The sequence below is a fragment of the Diadema antillarum genome, unplaced genomic scaffold (assembly GCF_040938485.1).
Source record: "Diadema antillarum isolate AM-2024a unplaced genomic scaffold, OU_Dant_1.0 scf00000211, whole genome shotgun sequence".
NCBI classification, from domain to species: domain Eukaryota; kingdom Metazoa; phylum Echinodermata; class Echinoidea; order Diadematoida; family Diadematidae; genus Diadema; species Diadema antillarum.
Genome location: NW_027271100.1, coordinates 753,554 through 770,370, shown reverse-complemented (window position 1 = coordinate 770,370; position 16,817 = coordinate 753,554). Strand labels below are relative to the sequence as shown.

Below are 16,817 nucleotides of genomic sequence, written 5' to 3'. Positions count from 1 at the left end.
CGGTGTACTAGGTAGTATATTGTGCCTGGAGTATATTGTGACACGAGCATATTATGTACCATTATACTGAATATTAATGTTGTAAATATGTATTGGTAAACTCATATCTAAACTGCCTGATATCTTATATTGAATAGTCAGTTTATTTGTGGCTCTGCAAGTGTAAACATCATGTAGAGAAAAGAGAAGGGGGCATCAAATTGGGTGTAATGAGGTATAACCTACAGCATGTATTACTACAGTCTCCTAGTTAACCAAGTTATTCTATGGCAATATGAGGTCACCTATAACAATATTTCACTTGTAGTCTCCCTCCCCCCCCCCCAAAAAAAAAAAAACAATACGCTCCCAAAAGGCATAAATATCCAAATATTCTACCAGTACAACTGCAAGTCTTTAGGCATTGGCATTTTGCTGAATTTCCTTGCATTTCTGTTGTTCTCTGCCTCAAGATAGCTGTACTTGCATTCACTGTGTTATCTTTTTTTCTCAGTATAGCAAATGGGGAAAACAAGGAAAATCACAAGGTCCTGACAACCTCGCAGCATTAAGAATTGCTCCTTCAAGGTGAACAGCACAGCGGCAGAGTGGCAGAATCTGAAATGTCTCCCGAGGGTCATTCTTCTTTCATTCACTTCAGTCCCTCAGCTGACTGTGTCCACTCGTCTGTAAAGCATCTACAGCCCCGCTTTGCTCCTTAGACAGTCGTGGAGGTAGACCTCAAAGTCTTCTTTGGTTTCCCCCTCATCAGGGAGAGACGGGGGCACCAGGTCACCGACTTTCACACCCTCAAGGATGGCAGCCTTGGCGGTGTTTAAACGTTGAGCAATGATCTGAATTTCTTCCTTGCTGCATGTCCCTGTGAACGTATAAGTTAGAATCAATATGATGTCAATTCATTTCTTTCTTTTTTTCGCAGGGGGGGGGGGGGAGGGAAGACTGAATTTGAATACTTTTTAGAAGTCTGTCTGGTCCAACTGACACCTAATGCTCACTTTCAACGACACTTTATGTAACTGTATTGATTAGAAATTAGAATTTTAAAAATACATGTACTAGTACTTAATTTGTGACCTGTCACTACAAGGACCTGACATACACTATAATTTTTTTTTGTGTGTGCATATTTTCAAAACGTCATGAATCTACACCTTTAAGTTCCCCATTTTATCAAGAACAACTTATGATGTATATGGCAAAAAGTGCGCAATCACAACAACACACATTTTGAGAAAATCAACTTTGAAGCTAATTGGAAGACTGTGTATTGAAACACCAGTAGCCAATTTGAATATGTTGCAATCTCTTTCCTCACATTTCCCAATTTATGCTATACTACTGAAATGACAAGAAGCAGAAAGATGACCTTAAGATTGATTGATAAGATTGACCTTAAAGATGATCTTTAATTGACTGGTGACATGATAACAGACACACATGCTACACTGTAATTTTGTTTTCTTGAACTCATGAAAAAAAAAATCTCAGTTGGATCTTTGATGCACTTTAATTAGTTAGAGACTAGCAGTAAGCAAAAAGTTAAAGTGAGTCCCTTTAATTTTTTTTTCAATATAATCATAAAAGTCTTTAACCTATTATAGAGCTTACAATGCTTACCAACACACAATACCTGAACATGTGACAAAATACAATTCATATTCATCACAGAAATCATTAAACTAAAAGTTACAGGCCTGAATATTATCTGAAGTCAACTGGAAGATGTCATGAGCATTATATTGATTGATTGGTTAGTTGTTCATTTTGGTCTAACACCTATTACTCTGATGCCTTATGCTATAAACAAATAGTTTTGTGAGAAGAACACTAAAAGCTTGCAAAAGATAACTTCAACTTTACGATCAGCAAGGTGTATAATTCTGTTAGAAGGGATATACAATGTATGCCAGCAATTTTCTTCAATATTAAAGTGAAATACATTTTTCTGTTGTTTCTTGTTTTCCTAATCATGAGTAGAACAATACACTACAATGGAGGTACTCTCCTGTTTCATTCCCTTTTATGTTAACGAGGTTTTCCATTATTTTCTGTGGCTATATTCCAGCAGGGTGGAGTGCTTTCAAGTTATTCAACAGCCTCAGCTTAACATACTCTTGATCTCATTTGTACCAATCCCAAAGCAACTGGTTGAAGAATCAATTTGCTGGGATATTTCCACCACTGGATGCTTCACATTCCCTTTGTGCTGTATTCCTGTTGAATCCTAAAGAGGCACTAGATGCTGGATTTGAAGGGCACTTGATCTCTTTGACAAAATGTCTCAATGCGACTTGCCAAGAGATTAAAAAAAGGTGTCTCACGTCTATCCGCAGAGTATTCATTTCCTCTGCCAACTCTGGTAAGTGAGTCATGGGTAAACATATTGCAGGCGGGTTGCATGAATAGTGGCGAGTGTCTATTTACCGAGAGAGGACTACAGGCAGAGTTTTCCACTCTGTCACCCTCACACTTCATTCTGCAACCCTGCAAACTAAACCTACTTATAATGCTGTATGGTTACATCCTTTGTCGCTGCCTCCCTTATGCAGAATAAGTAGACCAATTTTCACTAGAATGCTGGAGCTGTGAAGTAGACTGTGGACTCAATAGCTTATGAAGAAAATAATTGGCATAAATTGGGCTAATTTTTGAAGTTTTACAAGTGTAAGTCTTTCACTGGTTAAAAGACAATTTTCATACAGTAACTAGAAACAGAAACTTAATGGGATGGTGATATTTTTCCCCTTTAGATTTGGTAATTATGGTGCAGAATGATAAATTCAAGCCCGTTCAAGTGTTTTTAGCATAAAACAACTTTGCACAGATTTCACTTCAGTGTAATGTGAAAGCTTGAATACAGTAGGCAAAGGGTTCATTCACAACTGCTCCACCCAATCTAACTACAACTTTGTTGCAACTGATTGACAAATTGCCCTTCATCTATGCATTAAAAATAAGCATCAATTATTCAGTGTTTTAGTGACAGCCATGATTGTGAGAAACAAAAAATCATGGGTGTACATACTCTGCTTGGACTCGAAAATATGTGACCCTGCACCACAAAACAAACAAAAAGTCACCAGACATGATTTTTTAGTTAAGACCATATTCTGAAAGAGCAGACTTTAAGCTTTAAAATGATATACAGTATAACTCAACTCAAATGGATTCCACTAACCTATCTAAATACTGAAAAGAAAGCACAAACTCAGGAAAAATGTGAACTGAGAAAAGAGGCTGTGAAGTACAGTGTCTATTGAAGCGCTTAATCTTTACCTAACCGCGCTGGCTGTGCGATGAATGGGACAAAAAAATCAGGAAGTAATCCCCCAGAGTTACAACAATGAAGGGATTATCAGATTAAACTTAAATTAAGCATGCCTCATTAACACATTCTGTCCATAATTAATGCCAACTTTCAAAGCAGTAGCATCAGCCTTTCAAAAGTTATTAGAGTTGAAACTGAAGAGTGTGTACAAGGTTTTTTCAGAAATGAAAAGGGGACTCTAAAGACACGCCTAATCACACTATTCTATCAAAAATGTTTGAGATAAACTGATAAAAAAACACACTTTCCTGCCCTTTTTATAATCCCAATTTTAGCATAATGTAAAAGAAGACTTGCTCTTTCAGAAAATATGAAAAAGTCAAGATCAGCTAGGTTGACCCATTTCACTTATTTTCAGTCCTCACACAAAATCAGTTTGTGCGACTTTTTGTTCGTTTTGTGGTGCACGGCCACATATGATCTCCTGATTACTAGACAGGCATTGTATGCACTAGACCACCAAGCTTCTGGCCGACAGCCAGTGCTAGTTCCTACTAACTTACCGTGTACTACATACAACTTGTTGTCAATGTAATTGACACCTCATAAAGAATAGTTCTCCCACAAATTCTGTGATATCACGGCAGCCTGAATCAGCCTTCTCGCTGTCTCTTATTACTTCAAATCAGTTTGCAACTTTTGTATAAATCTAATGCATATTCAAGACATGCAGAAGAAAGAGGCATATCACATTCTATGGAGTGTGTTATATTGGCAACTGAAAATAAACATGTATTTGTCCGTTCTCACACAAAAGCAGGCTCTGTCGCTCCAAATACGCACTGATACACACACAACTTACACAATGCATACCTTTAAACCTTTATCTTCAGACTGTTTTCATACCACAGTCAAAGTCAACTACATACTATTTAGGTCACTCAAGGGCAGCTGGACTGACTCAAAAACAGATCTAAACACTTCATGCAATTTTACACACTCTCAAATGGACTACGACACTCAACCCTCTCCAACATGTATAGACTTCACATGAGGGTTTTGACATATATTTTATATTGGGCTTACCCTTGGAAGCCAGCATGGTCTCAGAAATGCACTTTCTCAACACTTGGTCAGCCTGGTGCAGAAGACTAGCAGCACACCCCGCTCGGCTTCTCTCCTTGAAAGGACAAGACCAAGAAACAATTCATCTTATCACTGATCTAAAGGTAGCACACAAAATACTGATCCATAAAGGCCATGATTCATGTATATGATAAAACTATTGATGTGTAATTGTACATCACTACTAGCATACTGTCTTTTTACAAAAACCAATATCTGCAAACACAGCTGTGTAAGAATATCAACAAGAGATGGAGGGGTCTCACACTCACCCAAGTATTGTAAGTTTACCTTCCACAAATAAGTCAGTTTGTAGTTTCGCATGAGCAGAAAAAGGTCATTTGTACTAACAGGCATGTCGGTATTTAAATTCATTGAGATTTGCATCTGTCATGTAGTGATTATTCATGTTGATCTTATACATAAGCTCTGCCACAAACAAACTCAACAGTACACCCACTAATGTACATTACATTTACTCAGAATGAATCTGATTTCATAAAAGATTTTTTTTAAAAGATTCTCTAATTTGGGGGTTCTGGGCAATAAGGGGGGCACCCCAGATTTGCCATGAACAAATTGAAAATATGTAGTTACTCATAGCACTAACTAAACTAGAAGCACTCGCAATCGAGCACATGTATCCCCCGAACCCGTCTCCCATACTCCATCTGGATTACTTTTAAGGCCAGAATTTTGTATGATATGGCAACTGTTGCAGGATACAATAAAATCCAAATAGCTGTAGGTGTATATATTTGACTATGATACATTTACATGCCAAATTTGAAAAAAATCGGTCAAGAAACAAGGCAGGGTCGCACACACAAGCAGACCCTGTAAAATTTACCTTTTCATGTATAAAGACGGAATAAGCGAGGGCGCCGCCACCAAAAACAATATGGGCATCTTCATTTCACTATAATGCACCTTTTTGCCAAATTTGAAGAAAATCTTATAAGAAATGTGGCTGATAGAGCACACACAAGAAATGACCATTGGCATCCAAAGTCGGAACACTGAGGGCGCCGTCACCACAAACTGTTGTGTCCTTCATGTAGAATGATCACCCATACTCCTCCCTAGCAAGTCTGAATAAAATCTGTTGGGTAACAATCAAGTTATTGCATAAATAAGCACTTTTGCAAATTTTTACATGATCAAGATGACCTTTGACCCTGTAAACGGTGGAACAGTGAGGGCAGCATTATCAATAGGTATAGATGTATAGATTTGACTATGATATATTTACATACCATATTTGAAAAAAATTAGTCAAAAAACAAGGCCAGCGTCACACACACAAGCAGACCCTTTAAAAGTTACCTTTTCACGTATAAAGACGGAACAAGCGAGGGCGCCATCACCAAAAACAATAGGCATCTTCGTCTTACCATAATACACCTTCATGTCAAATTTGAAGATGATCGAAGAAGAACTGCAGCCAGTAGAGCACTCACAAGCAGACAACATTGAATTCACCTTTTCATATTTAAAGACGGAACAAGCGAGGGCGCCATCACCAAAAACAAAAGGCGTCTTCGCCTTACCATAATACACCTTCATGCCAAATTTGAAGATGATCGAAGAAGAACTGCTGCCAGTAGAGCGCTCAAAAGCAAACCCTATTGGATTTACCTTTTCATGTATAAAGACGGAACAAGCGAGGGCACCATCACCAAAAACAATAGGCTTCTTTGTCTTGTCATAATACACCTTCATGCCAAATTTGAAGATGATCGAAGAAGAACTGCAGCCAGTAGAGCGCTCACAAGCAGACCCTATTGAATTTATCTTTTCATGTATAAAGACGGAACAAGCGAGGGCGCCATCACCAAAAACAATAGGTCTCTTCATCTTACCATACTACACCTTCATGCCAAATTTGAAGATGATTGAAGAAGAACTGCAGCCAGTAGAGCGCTCACAAGCAGACCCTATTGAATTTACCTTTTCATGTATAAAGATGGAACAAGCGAGGGCGCCATCACCAAAAACAATAGGCGCCTTTGTCTTACCATAATACACCTTCATGCCAAATTTGAAGATGATCGAAGAAGAACTGCAGCCAGTACAGCACTCACAAGCAGACCCTATTGGATTTACCTTTTCATGTATAAAGACGGAACAAGCGAGGGCTCCATCACCAAAAACAATAGGCATCTTTGTCTTGTCACAATACACCTTCATGCCAAATTTAAAGATGATCGAAGAAGAACTGCAGCCAGTAGAGCGCTCACAAGCAGACCCTATTGAATTTACCTTTTCACGTATAAAGACGGAACAAGCGAGGGCGCCACCACCAAAAACAATAGGCCTCTTTATCTTACCATAATACACCTTCATGCCAAATTTGAAGATGATCGAAGAAGAACTGCAGCCAGTAGAGCGCTCACAAGCAGACCCTATTGAATTTACCTTTTCATGTACAAAGACAGAACAAGCGAGGGCGCCATCACCAAAAACAACAGGTCTCTTCATCTTACCATAATACACCTTCATGCCAAATTTGAAGATGATTGAAGAAGAACTGCAGCCAGTAGAGCGCTCACAAGCAGACCCTATTGAATTTACCTTTTCATGTATAAAGACGGAACAAGCGAGGGCGCCATCACCAAAAACAATAGGCGTCTTTGTCTTACCATAATACACCTTCATGCCAAATTTGAAGATGATCGAAGAAGAACTGCAGCCAGTAGAGCGCTCACAAGCAGACCCTATTGGATTTACCTTTTCATGTATAAAGACGGAACAAGCGAGGGCGCCATCACCAAAAACAATAGGCATCTTTGTCTTGTCACAATACACCTTCATGCCAAATTTGAAGATGATCGAAGAAGAACTGCAGCCAGTAGAGCGCTCACAATCAGACCCTATTGAATTTACCTTTTCACGTATAAAGACGGAACAAGTGAGGGCGCCACCACCAAAAACAATAGGCCTCTTTATCTTACCATAATACACCTTCATGCCAAATTTGAAGATGATCGAAGAAGAACTGCAGCCAGTAGAGCGCTCACAAGCAGACCCTATTGAATTTACCTTTTCATGTATAAAGACGGAACAAGTGAGGGCGCCATCACCAAAAACAATAGGCGCCTTCGTCTAACCATAATACACCTTCATGCCAAATTTGAAGATGATCGGAAAAGAAACGCAGCTGGTAGAGCGCTCACAAGGAAATCTCTGCGGCGGCAGATGCGGCGGACGCGGCGCGACGAGGCCAAATCCATAGTGTCCTCCGAACTCTGTTCGGGGGATACAATTATATCTCTTCTGGTTCCAGAGAAGACAATTTTTAAAGAGCCTTCAATGTATGGGCATTTCTATATTTCCGTTTTCCATCAGTTACGTTAACGAGTTAGGCACATCCAATTTTGATGAGTAACATATGACTGTAATGCTGTAAGGATTTCCTCTTTTGGAATTTGACCTTAACAAAACAAAAAAGAAAATCCTCACCGGAAATTCTTTTTTTTTTTTTTTGGGGGGGGGGGGGGGGGGGAGAAGGGTTGCAGTGTAGGGTCACAATTTTTTTTTTTTTTCATTAAAAATGCAATTTTATAAGGGAATAATGTCATTTCCTCACAGCTTTCACACCGGCTTGGACACAAATTAATAAAATGAAATATATTATATTGGTGATTTCCCTGATAATTTGACATTTACAATCCCTTCATTCCACCCAAGTCAGATGTCCTCGGTCATTAATACAAAATAATTGCCACTGACTGCAAAATTACAAATACATACATTCTATTTTGTGACTTCATTTCAAACCTGAAAATTTATCAAAGATATATGTGCAGGTCCACTGGAAAACTTATAAATCACTAGTATCAACACATATGTCATTTTTCATGAGCAGCTGTGACCAATGTCACCAATTTGTGAAAACATGGGACTCTATGATATTGCATTTATAACTTTCCTAATCAAAGTCTGATTTTAATGAGATTTCCACTAATTTGTATACTTGTGTATTAGACGCTACTCCACATATCAAATCTAACATGGAGCAGAATTGTAGCTAATACTTGATGTGTATGACATGTCATATGACCAGAGCTACCAAGTCTCACACATTCTGCGTGAGACTCAAGCATTTGGGGGCCGTCTCACGATCTCACGCATGGCACCCATTTTTCTCACGCATCTTGCGAAGTCTTCAACTTAGGCCTTTGATAATGAACATAGCTCAAAAGATGAAAGTGATAATTGCAATTGAAGGTATATTTTCCTTTTGTCTTTCAAGATAAGTAAAAAATAGTCACTTAAGTATGCACCTAATATTACCATTAAGAGCTAAAAGTTGGAAAAGCTCCCTACCGTGGAAGGCCACGGGCCACACCCTCGCTCGCGCGCACATTCGCTCGCCGAGATGCCGAGTCATGGAAATCTCACTCATAAAATTTTTTTGAACTTGGCATTCCTGTATGACTTCTCAAAGTTTGCCAGTTTCTGACCAATATGACTAGGCCACAAGCCTTTTATACCTAAGACTCACCTTGGCCTCTTCATCTGCCACCTCTAGAGGGGGTACTGCAGACTGGAAGGCAGCCTGTATCAGCATCCATACAGGGGCACTGTTAGGATGAATGGGGATGATCACAGTTACCAATGTTCATAATTATCCCCTAAATAAACTCATGGCATGCAATTGAAATTAAAAGGCTATTACAATAGATGTACCAGCCAGCATCTGCTAGAAGTGGGAAGTGATGATTATGAGCATAAGCCATTATCAATAAGAGTTGTAAATTTTTTTAATTCAATGTATTGATACTTAGATTGTTTGTGTGTTTGTTTGTTTATTTGCCTACATGGAAATTCAGATAATGACATCATACTATCAAAGGTAAGACAGGGACACTGGTCTCTTGCAGTTCTCATCACATGATAGATATAATGTATCTAATGTATTTTACAAAGTGTATATAGTAGGGGGCACTATCCAGTGACATATCGCTGGAAGGAATTTTCATGACAACTCTTTTATCACACTTATGCCTTCAACTAGATTATTTCATTACTGTTCCCATCCAACAAGTGGTGCTAATGGTGATAATCCAAACTGGAGTGCTGAATATTCACATAGTGTCAGTTTGGCACAATTTACAACCAAGAATTCAGAATGGCTCCATGCACATTTTCAGAGACATTGAAAGCACTTAGCTTTACTTGCTAAACTCTTTCATCATCATTCAGTAATCTATTCAAACTTGATCTAGTTGTCTAGTTGTAGATTAGCAAGCCCACTCAGGTGCAACACAGTTGCTTAGTTTGACAGGAAGGCTAATTCGACACACAATAGAGATTAGGGGGATCAGATCATCTCTATTCAATGACAATCACTCTCCAGACACTCCCGCCAGTTGGTGAAGAAAGCACTGAAGCCTGTGTATCAATGGGCAACCAAAGCACAATAAGGGTTAACTCACAGAACCACATGATCCACTGGATCCTGGACATCAACCAAGAAAGAATTCTTCTCCCAGGGGGCCTTGCTGGCATCCGGCAGCTCCATCTTGGTTGCCATGGTAACAATGGTGTTCTCTGGAATCTCATTCTTACGGCCGCTGTTCCTGTCCAGGGCCAGTTTTGCACTGCAAGTGAGGCCGACTTGACAGAATCCTGTGGAATCTAACGTCCAAGATGATATAATGGAATCAACATCACCCAGCTGGTGTACTCAGCTCAGTTGGAAGTGAAATAGATGATATCAACACATGATATATATCAACATCCCTTTCAGCCTACTCACATCTCTCAAAGATCATAAATATGCTGTATGAGTGCTCTGTCTGTCTGAATATGAATGAAATCTAATTTGGATTATCTGTACCTCCATTTCATTATCTGCCCTATCTAAGATGTTTGATTGTATTACACTTAATCTGATGCTTTCAAAACTACAAAAGAGTATAATATTAATGCATAATGCAATGTATATAATCAGGCATGAAAATAAATAAGAGACTCAGTGGGTCTGGTGCTCACTGAGTACACAAGTTCATCTTCTACACATTCTTGCAGACTATTACCTAAGAAGAAAATATGCATTTAGGGAGCTGGGGGGGGGGGGGGGCTGTCCAGGGGGCATGGTATCAATTTGAAATTCTATAACAATAGCGATAGTAAATACCTGTCAAATTTGTACAAAATTTGACCATGAGTTTTTACAGAGGATCAAAAAGTGAAAACTGGCCCCGAATTTGGTCTTTGTCGCAATTAAGGGGGCCACTCTGACTCTGCCATAAACTAACTTGAAAGTACATGCACTAATGTATTTACTCAGAGTACTTCTGGTTTTATACAATATTTTTTTACCCGTTGAGGACGGTTTGATTTTGTTACAACATGCATTTCCCATAGACACCTGTCTGCGTATACTTGGGACTCATCCTCAACTTGGGGCTGTGGGGTTTCCTGGAGGCCCGGGGGAATGGAAGAACTGTGTTAAAAGAATGGAATTGCCTCTCCTCTTCCGTTGTTACCCAATCTTCTTTAGGTATTTTCAAAACAGAATTAGAAAAGGCCATAAAACTAGCACCTCAAGTTGGTGACTGACAGCACAAAGGGCCGGATCCAGGAATTCTGTAAAGGGGAGGCGCACTCGCCCCCTTTTTTCTTTTTTATTTCTTTTGTTTCAACAAAAAATAAAGAGGGACACACGAGCCTTTTGGAGGACATCTACCAAGTACTGAGTACCAAGTAACTTGAGGTATTCTAAAGTTGCAACATGTCATGACCTACAATTTCGGGCGAGCTGGAAATACTCGTATCTCATGCTCCTGTAGAACATGTTGTCATCAACGAGGAACAGAATCTGGCTGCAGTTCATCTCTACTCCACTCCCAGCCAGGGAAGCAGATAAACACGCAAGCAGTTGCCTCCAGACTACCTCCCGGATCACCTCTCCATCTTCACTGCTGTCGCTTGCAGGCTCCTCCCCTCTTGGGCCGGGATCATTTTGGAGATCTGTGATGACCTGTGGCAGTGATGTTCCTTTCTCTGCTAGCTTCTTGCAGATATGGTCCATGCCAATCACAATCTGTTTTCGGTATTCCTTCCATGCAGAAGATCCCTGAAAAATGTTAGATTTAAGCATTTTATCCCCTTGAAACAAAAAAAGTAACTTCTTTCCTCAAAACTTCCAGCAAAGTTTTGAGAAAAAGAAATACAGACACTACCTTCCATGACTTTTATCCTCTCAAGAGGAGTGAAACATGAAGAAACCATTCTTTTATTATCACTAAGAGGGGAGACACATGTAAAACTGATTGCAGAAATATCTGCAAAAATTAGACAAACATTTTAATGACCTGCTGAAACATACTCATTTTGGCATCCAAAGTGTTGTTCAGGGTATGCAGCTATGGATACAACTAAACTCTTGTGTGATATTCAACTTTGTTTTGTGTATGAAATACAACTACCGTAATTACTCCCCACCCCTCCCCCCCCCCCCCCCCCAAAAAAACAAACAAAACAAAACAAAACAAAAAAACAATGACTTTTTCCTTGCTCTGTTAAAAATTAATCAGGAATTTTCATTACCCGTGATCCAAAAATGAAGGATCAATTCCCTCAGATCACTGTAGAAAGCAAGAACTATCACACCGGTTTGATCTCAATATAGATAGCCCGAGCTATGACCCACTCTACTCTAGAGTCTAGTCTCTACTACTGACACTGTACCTTGCCATTTTCATGTGGCAAATGTCCAACACATTGCATAAATTCTAACATTAATACACACATCTCACACCTCCTGCCTTGGGCTTTGGGTTCGTGTCTCCACGTACAACTACAATGTATATGATCATTGGCTGGCTCAACTGCGTTTATTAAACTAGAATAGGTTCTATAGACAATCAAGTCTATTTTTGTATAGTCTAATGAAAAATAGAGCAAAGTATATCACTCCACCACAGCAAGTCTACAGATTCTACCAGTAATAGCAGCAGCAGGGTAGTCATGGTAGTAGTAGTTAGCCCCACCACAACCAGACGCCGTCTCCTGAAGCCAAATAAAGGCCTAGCAGTTAACATTTAATAGGTTAGAGCTTCTACACTAACAACGGCAACTTAGTCTTTATCAGCATGATCAATAGTTGAAGAACCAAACTTACATAACGTTACAGTACTAATTACCCAAATCCAAGGAAAGCCAAAAATAAATAGAACAGCAGAATGATGACAGTGAAGTCAGTGACAAACATCTCTTAACCCTCACTCGCATCTTTTTACGAGGGGTTTTAGCATGTCGCTGCAACATGCTAAAATTCTTGTGCAACATCCTAAGAAGCCAGCAACATGCTATGCAACATCCTCAAGAATTTGCAACAAGCTCAAAGTAAAAGTATTCAAAAATGTGCAAAACATGTGCATAACATAAGAAACATCAAACTACCAGGTACTTTAGATATTTGTGTGCAAAACATGAGAGAGAACATTGAATGTAAGCAGCACAAAGAGAGTTTTGTAAGCAGCAAAATATTGCATGTACGGTATGTACTCATCGTGTGCGCTCCGCGCATATTCAATTTCTGCAATATTCTCAGATTCTGAGCTTGCAACATGCTAAAATTTCAAGTTGTGGACCACCCTGATCTTTGTAACGTTAGTCAGATGTTCTTCAAAATTAGGATCACAAACCTGTTCGTCCTTTGCAAGGTCCAGGCTTCGAGGGATTATCGTGTCATAGCAAATGTGTACAGCAAGCACGTCCGATCTGCACTGCGTAGTCTGCACCGACGCCAATTCACCTATAAGTTTGCATAAACTCGTCTTTCCCGAGGCCGGGATACCGCAAATAACACATAAACACGTATCCGTGGAAGTCATCTTTATTCTACATCTGTTGTGGGTTTCTGTAATGAATAAATCGGGCGAAAATGGCAATATTTCGGAGAAGGATTCACGAACGGCGGTAGACGTCTAACCTTATTATTCTAGTCAGTCCACTATGATCGATCACGGTTAGTACTGAACGGGATTTCTTTTCCTACACAGGGTCTGACAGCAGTACAGTTGTTAGGAGTGAGTGGCAGAATACAGTGTACTACACGTACTAGTAATTGATCTGCCACCACAGACTCCTGATATTATGACATCGACATAGATACCGTCCACACAACGATGACATAAAATATCACATAGCCGTATAAATAGGCACAAATATAGAGCAATATAATATAATATAATTGAATTGAGTAACAGCCAATTTAACAATGGTTTACATCTTACGAAATATTGATGGCATTTCCATGTAATCACGCCATTAATCTGTTGGAAACAACAATACTAATTGTAAAATACAAATAATTAATCACTAACATTTCAATGGCATGGCAGGCCTCGGGAAAACAGAATAGTATGGGTTTAGAGTAAATTAGGGCATACATATACCAAAATAAGAGTACAGAAAGAGAAGATAGAAAATTTTGCCAGTGCATTTAATTAGTGTTATGTGTAAATTTTATATGTCCAAAAGCGTAGAATATTTCATGTTCTCTGATGGTCCTCCAAGGACCACCAAAAGAAAAGATCTGGTAATTTTCCCCTCTAAGCTGATTCAACAGCAGCTTTATGAATTCAATAAAAAAACAACTCTGGTCAGTAGTTAAACTCAGGAGAAATGCAGTCTGGGACAAGCTTCCATTGTAAAAAAAACAAAAAAAAAAGACGACAACACCTTAAAGGAATATCACGATGTCCACACTCTAAAATTTGAAATAATAAATCCACCGTAAAAAAAAAATGTTGTCACTCCACGAACCCTTTAAATCCTAAATTCAACACTCAAAATGTTGCATTTACTCTCTAAAAAAATTCTAGTGAAAATATTCACTCTTAAAGGAGTGAATACAAAAAAGATTGAATTTAGAATGAAATTGGAGTGAATTTTTGAGTGAAAATGCTCATTTTAACTCATTTTAGAGTGACCTCAGGGATCACTCGAAGATTTAGGAGTGATCCCTAAGGTCACTCCAAAACGAGTGAAAATGAGCATTTTCACTCAAAATTCACTCCAATTTCACTCTAAATTCACTCTTTTTTGTATTCACTCCGAGTGAATATTTTCACTCGATTTTTTTAGAGAGTACGATTTCATTTTTTAGAGTGTAAACATCGTTGACCACCTATTTCTCTTTCATTTTGTGTTACATATATACCGCTGTTTATCACTTTGCAATTATAATGATAGTAATCATATTTATAGAGTGTACCGACTATAAAAACTGAAATGGTATACAAATCCAACATTTTGAGTGTTCAATTTAACATTTACAAGTTAAGGTTCGAGGATTGACATCATTTAAAATGTTGGATTTACAATTTATCTATTTCTTTAGAGCGCATGCACAGAAAGTATACAAATCTTGCTCAGCAAAGATTTGTTTTAAGAAATTTGGCTGTGAAATGTTCTTTCACAACAATAGATTCAACTCATCCTGTAAAAGGTATAGGACAGATGGGGGAATTCTGCTGCAGAAGTGCAGTACGGACCTGTATAGTAAATTCATCAAGATGAGTTTTCATTAGGCTAAGTCATGCTTTTTTTTCCAATATGAGGTTTTAAAATTTCAGCTGGAGAGCTGATTTTCAAGGGGCCATTAGACAGCTAGTGTACTTTGGTTATTTTAATCATTATGATAAATGTTAAGTATTGTTAAATATTCAAAATGTGAAAAATTGTTATAATAACAGTGTTTCTGATGGTTTATTGAGAAATTATAGTGATACCTTCATATATTTTAGGCTATATTGTGAATTTTTTACATGGTAGGATGTTTGGGGTTACAACTGACCTCCACATAACATGCATCAAATGTAATAACTCAAACACTATCACCGGGCCTATGGGTAAACAATACCTTTAATAAACTTTCAACATCATTTGATGTCTGACCGAAACAGATGGCATAATAATATAAACGTAACCAGAGGTTGGGACAGAAAGGAAGGTGAAATGAAATAATAAAATAGGGAATGCATCACTGAAATGTGTGTGTGTGGGGGGGGGGGGCGTAAAATAGGTGAGTGGTATTGAATGTAAATTTCTCATAACACACCACATCATTTTTATGATTATGATAATAACAATAATGACAATAATAGTGATAAACTACTACTACTATACTACTACTACTACTACTACTAAATAACAACTTCAACAACATAATAATAATAAATAAAAAAATAATAATGGTAATAATAAATTTATATGGCGCTTTATACGGGTGTTTCTAAGCACGCTGGTGCTCCTCATAGAAATTTAATGTCAGAGAACTAGCAACCACAATATATAAGGATAATGCAAGAGCAAAATAACAGTAACAAAAAGAAAAAAAGTACATATGTGATACAGTAATCAATAATAAACTGTGTGTCCCTCCAGAAAAAAAAAAGAAGAAACAAAAATGGTGGCAGGGTTATCTGTATGATTTTGCAAGGGATGCTTTTATTGATCAGATTAAAGTTGGTAATAGTCAATCGAAAAAGTATGTGTTTGTTTTTATAATGTTTTTCCACCGATTGTATAGATTTATTCGCATTGTTGTTCTCGTTATTCAATGATACATATTTTATTCTTATGTTTACATTATCCCGTCTAAATTACACCAGATAAACAATACGCACTGACACATGCAATGTTATTTAGTCGCACGGGAGAAGAGATCTGATTTTAGAATCATAATAAAGTCAAAATACTGATTCATCGAATTTACTAATATTGACATGAATGATAATTGCCGCCTGCATCGGGTCCCACCTGTTAACATCTTTGCATGCCAACAAAGCTACAAAGTTATGTAGGAAACGAAATTACCTGTAGGGATCGATCAGACCATGGCTCCATGATAACATCGTGTGGAATGCTGTGTGCATGTGTGTTGTCTGTGTGTGAGTGTGTGTGTGTGTGTGTGGGGGGGGGGGGGGTTGTTACTACGAGCGAGGGGACGGGGGGGGGGGGTGGACCGTGCGGCAGGCCAGTTCACGTCGTAGGAAAGAAATCGCTCGGAGAGCGGGTTCGGAGTGACCTTTCCCGGCGCTTCCCGGCATCACATATTTTCATACAAGATGGTTCTGCTCACTTCAGTTTGGCGTGATAACATACCTTTTGTCATAAAAATGATGATGCTTTATGGGTCTTTTCGAAATATGAGATTAATTTACCACCCTTTTTTATCACGGTATTACACGCTGACTAATTTTGGCAAATCGTGTCTCTCGGAAAGATGCATGTTCTTCAATGAAAGAAAGGTCAACTATCGGGCATAGGACTCGTAAACTATTTTAGGGGTGTTCTAATATTTGTAAAGAAATAGAAATTAGTAAATCATTTTTGTATTGAGTAGATAACAGCTAATATTTCACAAAATACATTTTAAGAATGTTTCTTGATTATTTTGAAT

The 16,817-nt window shown here is 38.4% G+C and overlaps 1 protein-coding gene across 1 annotated transcript; it reads right to left on the bottom strand.

The window, feature by feature from the left end:
• Positions 1 to 677: 677 nt before the first annotated feature.
• LOC139724332 (L-seryl-tRNA(Sec) kinase-like) lies at positions 678 to 13,180 on the bottom strand. The gene is made up of 6 exons (XM_071635475.1): positions 13,054 to 13,180; positions 11,150 to 11,480; positions 9,835 to 10,036; positions 8,901 to 8,979; positions 4,355 to 4,448; positions 678 to 859 (listed from the first exon to the last, which is right to left on the bottom strand). The coding sequence occupies exons 2-6, from the start codon at positions 11,433 to 11,435 to the stop codon at positions 678 to 680; spliced, it is 843 nt and encodes a 280-aa protein (XP_071491576.1). The 5' UTR covers positions 11,436 to 11,480; positions 13,054 to 13,180.
• Positions 13,181 to 16,817: the final 3,637 nt, after the last annotated feature.

Excerpts from the sequence above, each read along its gene's own strand:
- LOC139724332 (XM_071635475.1), bottom strand. The coding sequence starts at position 11,435 with ATGGACCATATCTGCAAGAAGCTAGCAGAGAAAGGAACATCACTGCCA. Across the intron at positions 10,037-11,149 it reads TTTCCAGCTCGCCCGAAATT|ATTCCACAGGATTCTGTCAA; the intron begins GTAGGTCATGAC and ends CTTGGACGTTAG. Across the intron at positions 8,980-9,834 it reads CCAGTGGATCATGTGGTTCT|TGCCCCTGTATGGATGCTGA; the intron begins GTGAGTTAACCC and ends TCATCCTAACAG.